The sequence below is a fragment of the Tamandua tetradactyla genome, chromosome 1, assembly GCF_023851605.1.
Source record: "Tamandua tetradactyla isolate mTamTet1 chromosome 1, mTamTet1.pri, whole genome shotgun sequence".
In the NCBI taxonomy this organism is placed as follows: domain Eukaryota; kingdom Metazoa; phylum Chordata; class Mammalia; order Pilosa; family Myrmecophagidae; genus Tamandua; species Tamandua tetradactyla.
The window spans coordinates 7,234,368-7,246,577 of record NC_135327.1 but is presented as its reverse complement, the minus strand read 5'-3'; the positions used below and the strand labels follow the sequence as shown (position 1 = coordinate 7,246,577).

General features: G+C 42.1%; 1 protein-coding gene across 1 annotated transcript in view; it reads right to left on the bottom strand.

The window, feature by feature from the left end:
• Positions 1-620: 620 nt before the first annotated feature.
• TOMM34 (translocase of outer mitochondrial membrane 34) overlaps positions 621-12,210 on the bottom strand; it is a 30,882-nt gene continuing 19,292 nt past the window's right edge. The window contains exons 4-7 of the mRNA XM_077168039.1: positions 11,404-11,564; positions 7,681-7,828; positions 2,841-2,967; positions 621-2,585 (exon numbers count right to left, since the gene is read on the bottom strand). Of these exons, the coding sequence (XP_077024154.1) occupies positions 2,481-2,585; positions 2,841-2,967; positions 7,681-7,828; positions 11,404-11,564 (541 nt within the window). The 3' untranslated portion in view covers positions 621-2,480. The remainder of the gene's footprint in view (positions 2,586-2,840; positions 2,968-7,680; positions 7,829-11,403; positions 11,565-12,210) is intronic.

Sequence of the window (12,210 nt, the reverse complement as noted above, 5' to 3'; positions counted from 1 at the left end):
CCCCATTTCAGTAAATAATCCTGACATCCATATTGTTGGAAAAGCCAAAACCCAAGTCCCCTCCATCACTTTCTCTTTTCTCTCCCATGTGAAATTACAGTTTTACTCTCAAGTCTTCCTACTTCTCTCAATTCACTACAACCTCTTAGTCTGAGTTCAGATGGATTCTGGAAGTAGCCCCTTGCTGATTTAATTGCATCTGCAGTCAGAATGTTTTTTTAATTTTTTGCAAAAAGCAAATACATGTCATCCTTGCATGAATCCTTCAGTAGCTTCCCATTATCAGATAGACTACGGACAAAGTTTACATGCCTGTGAGCCCCTGTATGACGTGGGCCTCCCCTGCTCCATGGGGATAGGAGATTCTGTCATTACTCTGTAATGACATCACCTCCTGGGGAGAAGGGTTGGAGATGAAATTCAATCATGATCACTGACACAATTACAGCACTATCTGTGTGTCTCATTCCTAGAAATGTTAACTTATGAGGAGGGATTTTCAATGTTCATGAAATTTCTTCCTCAGACCCTCTTTGAAGCTTATCACTGTTCCCATATTCCCAAAGAAATACGGAAGCACACTATATTGTGTTTATGTGAAGTTTAAAAAAATATATATATTTTTAAAGCCTCTTCAGTGTTTGTACAAGCTCACTTTCTATATTTTTGTTAGTAAACCAAGAAAACCCTTGTTGGGCTTTCTAGAACCCAAGATGCCAAGGTAAGTCGATTGTGACTGGATGTTACCACTAAACTTACCTCAAGTCAGGTAAAAGTCATGTGTGCATGCCAGACAGGCACTTCTGCTCAAGAGGAGATAAAAGGGGTTCAGCCCCCACTTTGAGGCAGTCCCTTGGTAAATGCCATGGAATCTGTATGTGGACTCTGAATAAAATCCACTTCAGCTCAGAGGTCTTTGAATGTGATTGCTTAGATTGCAGAAAGCCTCAAAAAGAGGTTGAAAACAGCCTGATTAACAACAGTGTTGCTTAGCACCTGGGGACAATAAAAACTCTTTGCTCTACCTAAGTAATTTAACTAGGATACAACCTGAGAAGATGAGACAGCCCTTAATTCTGGCCAGATTCTAAAAACTTCTAGGTTCACCCCATGCTGTGTTTTGCCATATTTTGGTCCCTGTATCAACCTGTTCCCCCTTACAGCGTGTTTATGTACGCTGCTCTCCCTGCTTGGGCTGCTTTTCCCACTCCCCTTCACCAGTTAAACTCAGTTCATCCTTTTAGAACTCAATTCAAGCATCACTTTGCTCCACTGTACCTTTTCTCTCAACTGGGCCAGTTCTCCCCATTTAGGCATGTAAAAGCATTGTTTGACTTTTCCTTCAAAACACTCAAGCCAGCTGCAGTTTTTTTTATACTTTTTGTGTGACTATCTGATTAACTTGGCGGCAGGGCCCGCATCTGTTTATTCACTGTTGTATCCCAAGTACTATACATAAAGCCTGGCCCATGCAGAAACCAGTCAATTTATTCAATGAATGAAAAGAATGTTCAATAAGCAGTAGCTTTTATTACTGCAAAGATTAAGGCATAGAGCTGAGAAAAGCATAAATGAAAGTACAACACCTTTATGTAGATGAAAGACTTTTAATGCAATGGCTTAGAACACACAAAATCAGTTCTGTTCAAAATAACTTCATATTACAAAGAACTAGGAAGCCTGGAGGAGGCTGGACTGTGCGTCAGCAGGCAAGCCCCTGCCCCAAATGCAAAGGTACTGACTTCAAGGAGGCCTTTCTCCCATCCCATCTCCAGGAAGAGTGGCCACAACCACTGGATTCTTGAAACACGGACCTCCACACAGGAGGCAGCAGCACAAAAACGGTCAAAGACCAAGCCATCCAAGGGTCAGGGCTCTGCATCCCCATCAATGAGGGCCCAGACAAAAGGCACTGGGACTCCAAATATGGGAGACTGTGCCAAGGATAGGGTAAGAGCAGCTGCACATGGGACTGCAGCCCTGGAGAACCAGCTCAACAGGCTGCTTCGGGTGTGATGGGTCAGGGTTTTCTTACTTTATCCCTTACCCTCTACTCCTGCCCAGGAGCTCAGTGAGGCTCAGGTTAATTGCAGTGGGGTGGGCTCTGGTAAAGCTAAAAGGTAGCACTCGGTCTGGAGCATGCCAGGGGCTCTGCTGATGAGGATCTGCTTTTGCCATCCTCTGGACATCTGAGGAGGTGGGAGTGGGCTACGGGGCATGGACCTCACATTTCAGCTCTAGTCAGGGGATCTTTCCCCGCAAAATGACAATGTCTGTGTCTGCACTGAGCTTAATTTTAACAAGCAAAGCCTCTTAAGGGGGAGAAGAGGTGGGAGGCCATTGCCTCTCTGAGGGGCAGAGAAGGGTACTTCACAGCTTACTCTGGGGCATGCTGGATCTCAGGAGCAGGCACAAAGGAAGGAGGTCCCTGGCTTCTCTGGGGAAGGTCAAGCAGAGGTTTCCTGCTGCCCTTTGGGTTTTTATTTTAAGCTCTGGTTAACTTCCTGCTGCAACTTCTGTGCAGGGCCGTTCCTGGGCTCAATTTGCAGAAGACTGCTGATGTCTGCAAGGCTGGATTTATAGTCCTATCAGAAGAGAGGAGAAGGGTGTGGGGAAGGTACCCTGACTGAAGATGTGAGATCAACCTGGGTAGGGACAACTGCCGAGACAGCAGAGGGTTTACAAACCCCGGCCTATAGTCCTGCCCTGAGTGATTCCGAGGCCCCTGGGTAAGAAGGAAACCGGCAGATCCCTCCTTGCCTTGACTATACTTTTGAAGTGCCACAACAGGCACAATTATCTGTAGCTACAGTGGTACCTTTTGGTCAGGATCTTTTTACCTTCAGTGCCTTGTAAGCTTGAGCCCGTCTGTAAAACGCCTTCACATTCTTTCCATCCAGCTTGAGGGCATCTGTGCAATCCTTCACTGCTTCCTTGTACTGCTTCAGGACCAAATGGCAGAGTGCTCTGAAGGGGAAAGATCATTTCAGAGTTTCGGTTACTTCTTAAGCGTCATATGTAAGCCATGAAGTAGTCTGAGGAATGATCTAAGATTTTATGAACACCTATTCTGTGCTAGTCGCCTTGTATTTTGTTCAACCCTCACAACTCTAGCCCCTTTTTACAAATGGAAAATGCTGGTTCAGAAGAGAGGTGAAGGGACCTGCTAAAGTACCTCTCTAGTGCAGGGCAGAACTAAATTTCAAACCAGGTTTGCATAACTCTAGATCTGAGTTTAGTTCTATCATTCTGTCTACTTCTCTCTCCCATAATGTGTACATTGAACAAAGAAAAAAGTTTCCTGAAACTTTTCCCTTAACAGATTAAAAAGGTACCTATCTAAAAATAAATTTGGTAGATTGAAATACTAGTGGTCAATGAGAGGGAGTTTTTTTCTTTTTCTGGAGTGATGCAAATGTTCTAAAAATGATCATGGTGATGAATGCACAACTATGTGATGATATTGTGAACCACTGATTGTACACCATGTATTATGGACTGTATGTGTGTGAAGATTTGTCAATAAAAATATTTTTAAAAAGCTGAGTGTAAAAAAAAGTTACCTAACAAACACATAAACAAATGAATTCTAATGATATGCACGCTGATGTCTTTAGGGGTTAAATGTAAAGATGTCTAAACTTACTTTGAAATGTATCAAAAATAATAAAATGGATCCAAAGATGGATAAACAGTGGTAAAAAACACACCTAAATGTTATTTTTAAAATCTAGATGGTAGATTCAGTGTATGGGTGTTCAATATACAGGTCTTTCAACTTTTCCATATTTTGAAAATTTTCATAATAAAATTTTGGAAAAAATTAAGTTATGGTATATCCTCAACAATATTCTCCATCTGTGGAGAAAAAAAAGTGTATGTGTTTGTGTATCTTTTCTAACCAAACCTAGTCTCCTGCTCCAAAGACCACTGAAAAACTCAGCTGTTCTAGAACTCATGATGTAAATCCACCCATTCCATCTCCGTGTTTTCAGTGGATACAACTATAGTCTTAGTTGGATATGCCCTATTTATTTGACCAATTCCCTATTGGTAGGTAAAACTCATTGTTCCCAGCTTGTAAATGATGCTGCCATGAATGATGCTTACTGGGAGGATGTGCTGGGTGGAAAGATTGCATCCTTACCTACAGTTACTGACAAAGCCTGTTTTCCTACAGCTGTACCAACCTGGGGTCTCAAATTATTTTTTTTTTTGGGGGGGGGTGCATGGTCGAACCCAGGTCTCCTGCACGAAGTGGGGTCTCAAATTTTAATTTCTGACAATATGGAAAAAAGTGGTGCCTCACTATTTTTATTTAGTCACTTTAAATTAATGGGCAAAGCTGATTATCTTTTGTGGGGGGGGGGCTTATTTTTATTTTTATTTACTTTTTTTATTGTATAGTATAACACATATACAGGGCAAAGAAATAAAAGAGCAGTAGTTTTCAAAGCATTGTCAACAAGCAGTTCAGGACAGATCCCAGAATTTGTCATGGGCTACCATATGATCCTTTCAGATTTTTCCTTCTAACTGCTTCAGAATATAGGATGCTAGAGGGCTTAAATATTTTTTATCATTGCAATCAACTTTTTTCTTTCTTTTTTTGTGAAAAATAACATATATTCAGAAAAAGCAATAACTTTCAAAGTACAGCACCACAAATTAGCTGTAAAACATCTCAGAGTCTGACATGGGTTACAATTCCACAATTTTAGGTTTTAACTTCAAGCTACTCTAAGATACTGGAGACTAAAAGGTATCAATTTAATGATTCAGCATTCATATTCATTTGTTACATCCTATCTTCTCTATATAACTCTACCATCATCTTTGATCTTTCCATCCATCCCTCTCTTTAGGGGTGTTGGGGCTACGGCCATTCTAACTTTTTTCATTTTAAGGGTCTGTCACTAATATGGGATAGGAAGATGGAACTATTTGATGTTCTGGAGAGGTTGGGCCCTCTAGGTTTCAGGACTTACCTAGTCCAGGGACCCATCTGGAGGGTGTAGGTTTCTGGAAAGTTATTCTAGTGCATGGAACCATTGTGGAACCTTACATGCCTTTGGTGTGTTTTAGGATTGGCTGGAATGGTCCTGGTTGGGGTTTGGCAGATTATGATAGGTAGCAGTGTATAACTGAAGCTTATGTAAAAGCAACCTCCAGAGTAGCCTCTCGACTGTATTTGAACTCTCTCTGCCACTGATATTTTGTTACACTTCTCCCCCTTTTGGTCAAAAGCTGACTATCTTTACATAAGGTTTCCTTAATCTGATGAAATCAAATTTATCCAATTTTCCTTTCCTTTAGTGGCTTCTGCCTCACTGTGAGATAATTAACGCAGGAGCTCTGATGAAATTTATAGTTTCATTTTTTACATTTAAAACTGTGATCTACTTAGAATTCATTTTAAAACAAGGAGTGAGGTAGGGATTCAGGTTTACATTTTAACTGCTATCCAGCCAAAGGAACACCATTTTTTGAATAATTCCTTTCCCCATACTTACTCCTTTACCATATGCTAAATTTTCTTACGCTATTACTCTCATTTTTCCTTGACAAACTTCGGAATCATTGCCATGAACTTAAAAAAAAATTCTATTGGTATTTTAATTGTGATTACATGGGATTTAAAAATTAACCTAGAGAGAAATTTTCCCCCTTTTTGGCAATTAAATGACAGACACTAATCTTTTGGATCTTTTGGCACTTTTCTCCCTGAATTTGGGCAGGCTCTGTGACCACTCTGACCAAAACAGTAGAGAAAAGGATATGCTGTGACTTCCAAGGCTAAGTCAGAAAAGGCCTTGGAGCTTCTGTCTTAGTCCCTGGAAACCCTTGCTCTTGGAGCCTGATATGTAAGAAGCCAACTACCCTGCAGCCACCATGCTGGGAGGAAGCTCAAAGCCAGCACATGTGAAAAGGCTGCCAGGAAAAAGGAAAAAAGGTGCCAGCCAGCCCTAGCAGCTGCATCCCCTAGCATTTGAATCATCCCAGCCCTGGCACCAGACATGCAGTAAAGAAGCCTTTAGATGATTCCTGCTCCAGCTACCATCTTGCTGAAACAGAATAAGAGATCCCAAGTGAAAAGTGCTCTTCTCAAATTCCTGACTTACAAATCATGAGCAAAATGAAAATGGTTACTGTAAGCCAATAAATTTTAGAATAGCAGCTCCTTGATAAATATTTTTTTTCACATGGGCAGGCGTGGGGAATCGAACTTGGGTCTCTGGCATGGCAGGTGAGAATTCTGCCACTGAGCCACCACTGCACCACCCACTCCCTGATTTTTAAATATCCAGGCATTCTAAGGAAATCTAAGGTTGTCTCCCAGTAGACTCTGGCAATTTAAAGCTAAGTTTCTGGGAATAAGAGGAACCAGAATCAGGTAAGCAAGGCCAAAGAGAGCCCAGAGAAAAAGAAATCAGAAGATGGTACCACACAAAGATGGAACAAATGGACTGCAGCTCACTCAAATTAGCCTGGTAGGTTAAGGTGCCTCTACTGCAACCAGTCAGAAATACCACAGGTTCAAAATTCCTTGATGAAAATTTTGTAATCTAAAAAGCTCCAGACTCTAAATGTTCTTTCTTTATTTACTTTGGTGACAAAATCTGACCCGAAGTGACACAAGGCTACTAAATCTTTTTTTATCCCACCCTATGTGAATGAGAAATTTCCATCTATTACTGCAGAAATACTAATCTTTGACGTTCACAAGCCTGAGCCCCTGCTGGGGTTTTATGTAATTCAGTATATGGACCATATTACTTTTCTAAAATCTGATACATATTTTATCCCAACGGCCTTGGATAAAGAACAGTGTCTATCCAAGACTTTTAATATATGTATATGTGTGGTCAGGAAGGAGAAAAATTTTATAATGAACATTTTATAATAAATGTTTAGATCAGATATGGCCCCTTGAATGGCTCAAGCCTCTCTGACAACAAACCAGACAATCCCACTGGTGCCAGGCTCCAGTTCTGGTTCCACCATTTACTGGCTGGGTGGGCTCAGGGAAAGCCCCTTTTTCTCTGAGCCTGTTTTCTCTACTTGAAAAGAGGAAGACTCCCTATTACCTATGACCTGCAGGCTGCTGCAGAGCAGTGACTCTCAATGATCAAGGGACCTTGCCCTCATTTCCAGGCCCTTGCTTCGTAGGAAAGAATCCTTGTCTGCTGGCAGCTGCTTCTGGTACAGAGCCTTTTAGAGTTCTATAAGCCTAACCTCTCAGATAGGCTGGACCCCCCACTGCCTTGCTCCCAGGCAAGGCAACAGTGACTCTATATCCTGGCCAGTGCTCTCAGAGAGTACCAACATTTTTAACAGGTGGGTATTGGGGGAAGCCACAGGATGGGGTGAAGAAGGGTGGAGAGGTTAAGAGAGTGTTAAGGCTCTGTGTTTTCACCTATATTGTAGGTAAATTTGTAGGTAAACTTATTTGGAATGGCTGATGAGAATTCTGGAGAGGGGTCAAAGCCCTCGACTTCCTACTGGCTCTTAAGAGCAAATGCCACTGGCAATGCCTACCTCAGAGTGACCAAAACAGGTGCAAATTCATACTGAATAAATACCAGGAATGCAGACCCCACTGCAGTCCAACTGAAGACTATGGGACAAAAATGCCCAATGCCCTGAAATCCCCCAGGGTGTAAACTGGGTAGAAAATACCTGTTGGTGTACGTGGCAGACTCCAGGTTACTGAATGAGAGACTTTCACTGTACTTCTCAATGGCTTTCTTATGGTTTCCCTTCTTTACAAGCGCATTGCCTTCTTCCTTCAGAACTTTGGCTCTCTCCATGTTTCCAGAAGAAGGCACTAGAATCAAAATTCAGAAGAGAAAGAAACCATGGGACAGGTACCCAACTGAGATCAATGAGATCTCTTCAGCATGGTGTCTTCTGAGTTGTCTACAACCCTCTCTCCCCGAGATTTCCTACCCTATAAAACATCCCTCCTGATTAATGATTTCTCCCAAGTTAAAAGCTTCTGGGAAAGTAAACACTGTTTCTCATTCAAAAGGGGTTGGGGACTTCTGACACGTATTTATTCATGCAGATAATAACATACCTGATAAAAAGGAACTCAGGCTCTAACCCTGGTACTGCCACTTAGCAGCTGGAAGATCTTGTGTGCCCTACCTCTTAATAAGGACAATACTATCAGGATCAAATCTGAGAATTTACAAGGAAGAACAGAACAGCTACACACTATAACAGAACAGCAGGAGAGGAAGTTTAAAGTGCCTTATAATAAACAAGCATCTGGTTAAAAAAAAACAACAACAGGGTGTAGTTTCTGGGTTTCCAGAAAGAGGTGGGAAAATCTGCTTTTCCCCACCTCTGGTTTGGTCTGAGTGTGCGCGTATTCTCCCCCACCTAATACAGACAGGTCTGCCCTAGCCTACCTGGGTGAACAAGGTGAAATCCAAATGGCTTGGCCCCAATTAACCACTCCAGCTTCAGCTCCTATATTCTCTGCTTTTTTAACTTTTAAAACTATCTTTATAGAACACTGAATATTGTCAGGTTTTAGACAGTAGCCGACTGAGAAATTAGAGAAACTGAATCCGAGTTTAAAATTTTATTGTCCAGGGGCGAGGTTTCCGGGTCCGGGTGCTCAGGATGTGGGCAGGGGAAGTCACGCCCCCCTAGGAGCAGCGGGGTTGGATATAGGCTAGCTAGTGGGGGGTACTGATGATGCCTACGGGGCCTCCTGGGGTAGGTTAGGAGTTTACCGCACTTTAGCATCGGGGGGCATAGCTACTGGCTGTGGTGGTGGTGGGGGGTATAGCTACAGGTCGTGTGCAGTGGGCATAGCTACGGGCCGTGTGCAGTGCGGGTCCTTTGTTTGTCAGGGCAGGTCCTGATTGGCTGAGTTCGAACAGCTGTATGCCGGATGTTCACGGGTTTTAGTTCGGGTGGGGGCCTTCCAGCCAGAGGCTATCAGGCCAGGCCTTACAAATATTTCTGACACTGATAAGGTGTTAGGAGAAAAACCAACACCCCAGCTTAAGAAAGAAAACATTACTAGGACTTTTGAAACCCTCTGGGCTCAGGTCCCCAACTCAGTCCACCCCTGGAGGAAAGCTGTGTCCTAAATTCTATGCTTTTATTCCTATGGGAAACAGACCTTTTTACCTTCAGGCTAAACCTAGAGATGGTGACCCAGAACACTGGGTCACATAGCTCTTGCGGTACACAGCAGACAGCTCATCTCCTACAAGGAAGCTTTGAAGGGTAAAAGGGCTGGGGGCTAGAATGTGCTATTCTTTGAAGAGATTTCACAGATAAGCAATTTAGCTTAAAGGTTTTGCATTTTCTTATATTTTACATATTGGTGTAATTGTAATTAACATTAAAGATTAACTTGATGTTACTTCCTCCTGCCTTTTGAAATAAACACTAATAAATAGCTGGAGCAAAACTAGCAAAGGGATCTTGGTTCTAGAAGTTCAAGAGTCCCCTGCTTCCATTTTCTCTAGAAATCTGTGTCTGTCTTAATTCTCACATCACCCTGTCAGTGACATATCCCCCTGCCCTTTTTTACTGTTGCTGTAGTTTAACTACATGCGATATTATTCATAAATTTGCACTTTGTTTTTGAATGTCATTGAAACAGAATGTGTGCACACATATACATACACAAATAAAATACATGGTCTTTCATTCTATGTAGTCTTCTAAGAAAACTGGCTTTCTTTATCCTCCCTCAGCATTATATTCCTGAGTTAAATTTTTTGGGGGGTGCATGGTCCAGGAATCGAACCCAGATTTCCTGCATGGAAGGCGAGCATTCTGCCACTGAACCACCCAAGTACACCCTGAGTTAAATGTGTACTGACGCATAATACAATACTAAATACTAAAATAGCTTTAGTTCATTTTTCACTCCATTACTGCAACTGATTTATTTATCCTATTTATGTGGATTTGGGTTACTTATTTTTTTTGCTATTATGAACACTCTGCTATGAATGTTCTTGTACATTGTTTCCTTGCACGAGTTTCTCTAGCATCAGAACCAATGGGTCATAACGCAAGCATATCTTCAGCTTTACCTCAGCTTCTACAATATTTCATAACATCATGCTTACTCCTGTTATTCACCAGCAATGCCCTTTAATTTTCCAGCTCTCTCTGTTGTCTGTTTTCTCCCTGCCTACCTGATTGGCTCATTCTTCAAGGTCCAGCTAAACACATCACCTTTCCTGCCGTCCCCAAATACTCTTGTTCATTTACACCCCCCGGAGCTCCAGCCTGGATACCTTCTGCTCCTCCCTATCCTCAATACCTAACTTGCTGATCTGGATTCATTCCTTTGGATCATTTTAAGAGCTTCCCAGTTAATCCCTGCTTACAGAAGGGGTCCTCTTCAATCCATTTTATACAGCTGAGGTGCAGACAGGTTAATTTTTGGCTACCCAGATTTGATCTCCCTTCTCTTCTTCATCACGCTCCTGCCATTCACCCATCCTCACCCAGAACATGTATTTTTTGGGAATCATCACCCTCTAGCTATGGAAGTGGAGTAGATGGCTTAGGGCTAATCACAAAACTTCACCTAGTTCAGACTGGAGTGGCTTATGATCTAATGTAGGTCAGAATAAATTGAGAAAACAGTGAGCTAAGGGTTTTCAGGAAATAAATCTTTTCTTTTCCAAGGGCGCTATTAGAAATGGATTCTCTCTCTCTCCCTCTGGGGGATGAGATATGGTGTATGGATCTGAGACCAAGAACTGCTATAGTCATTTTACTATCAGAAGACAGAGCTGACACACACCAGAGATAAGAGCTGAGAGAAGTATAAAGAAAGGAGTCAGAGCATGATAATGTAGTGAACTGTGGGAGCAAACCCTGCCTGAACCTGAACCTCTAAACTTTTCAGTTGTGTGTCAATCAATTCCCTTCATTATTTTTATCACACTGAATCTTCTATTCTTTCATTTGAAAACATCCTAAGCTACACATCCTACATGCTGCCAGAGGAAAGAGAAGGGAACGACTCTGTACAGTATATGCCACACTAAGAGTTTTACACGCCCACGTTATTTAATCCTGGTAGGCCAGGGTAGGTTTACCATCACTCTCAATGTACAGCTAAGGAAACAGTGTTGAAGAGGTTAAGATAGCTTTTGTTTTTGATTTTTCACTTTCTTTATAAGGTTATTTTTATAAATTAGCTTAAACGAGGCCAATCTTTTTACACCTTTTTTTATTTTTTTTTTTAAATGGGCAGGCACTGGGAATCAAACCCAGGTCCTCTGGCACACCAGGCAAGCATTCTTGCCTGCTGAGCCACCGTGGCCCGCCCGAGGCCAATCTTTACAGGACCAATCTAATGAAAGTAGTTATGGGGAAAGTGCAAGGCTGGGGCATGAGGTCACAGCTTACCTTTGTTCTTTGTACTTGTGGGTTTGGTTTTAGCTGTCTCTTTGTGGTTCTCCAAAAGCAAGGAATCCCATCTCTTCTGAACTGAAACAGGCACCGAGGGGATAGGGGGCAGCTTCAGACGCCACTCGGGCCCAAGTGAGTCCTTGAGCGCTCTCGTCATTCTGGAAAGGAAGGCAAGATTGCAAGGAAGTTTCCAGCTGGATTAAAAACATACACCCAAAGGAGATTTCAGAAAGAGTCAGAGTTATCATCATCCCTCTGGCCTGAACCATCTCTTTATAACTTTCCCACACACTGCAGGAAAGGAACAGGAATCTGCCACCCATACACGCCTTCTCAGATCAGCCTCCATCACACTCCTTCCCTGAGGGTTCAAGGATGTTATGCTATGTTAACTTCCAAGTAGCAACCTGTTGTTTTTTAAGAGGAAATTAAACCTTCTTCCAAAAGGACCACACATATCCCAAGAAAGGATCTTACATTTTAATTATTTTATTTCCTCAATGGTTCTAGCATAAGGCCATGTAAGTACTTAATACTTGATTAATGGCCAGAGATTTTTTTTTAAATGCAAATTATATCTCATTCTCAAATCTTAATATATTTCAATGGTTCCCATTTCCCTAAGCTAACATGGCCTGCCTGTGAGATCTGGTTTCCTCCCCTCTTCTTCATGTTTACCCAGACCACATTATGTTCAGTCAAGTTTTGGCTTTTTTTTTCTTTTGGCATGGGTAGGTTCCAGGAATCAAAACCAGGTCTCCAGCATGACAGACAAGAATTCTGCCACAGAGCCACCGTTGCACC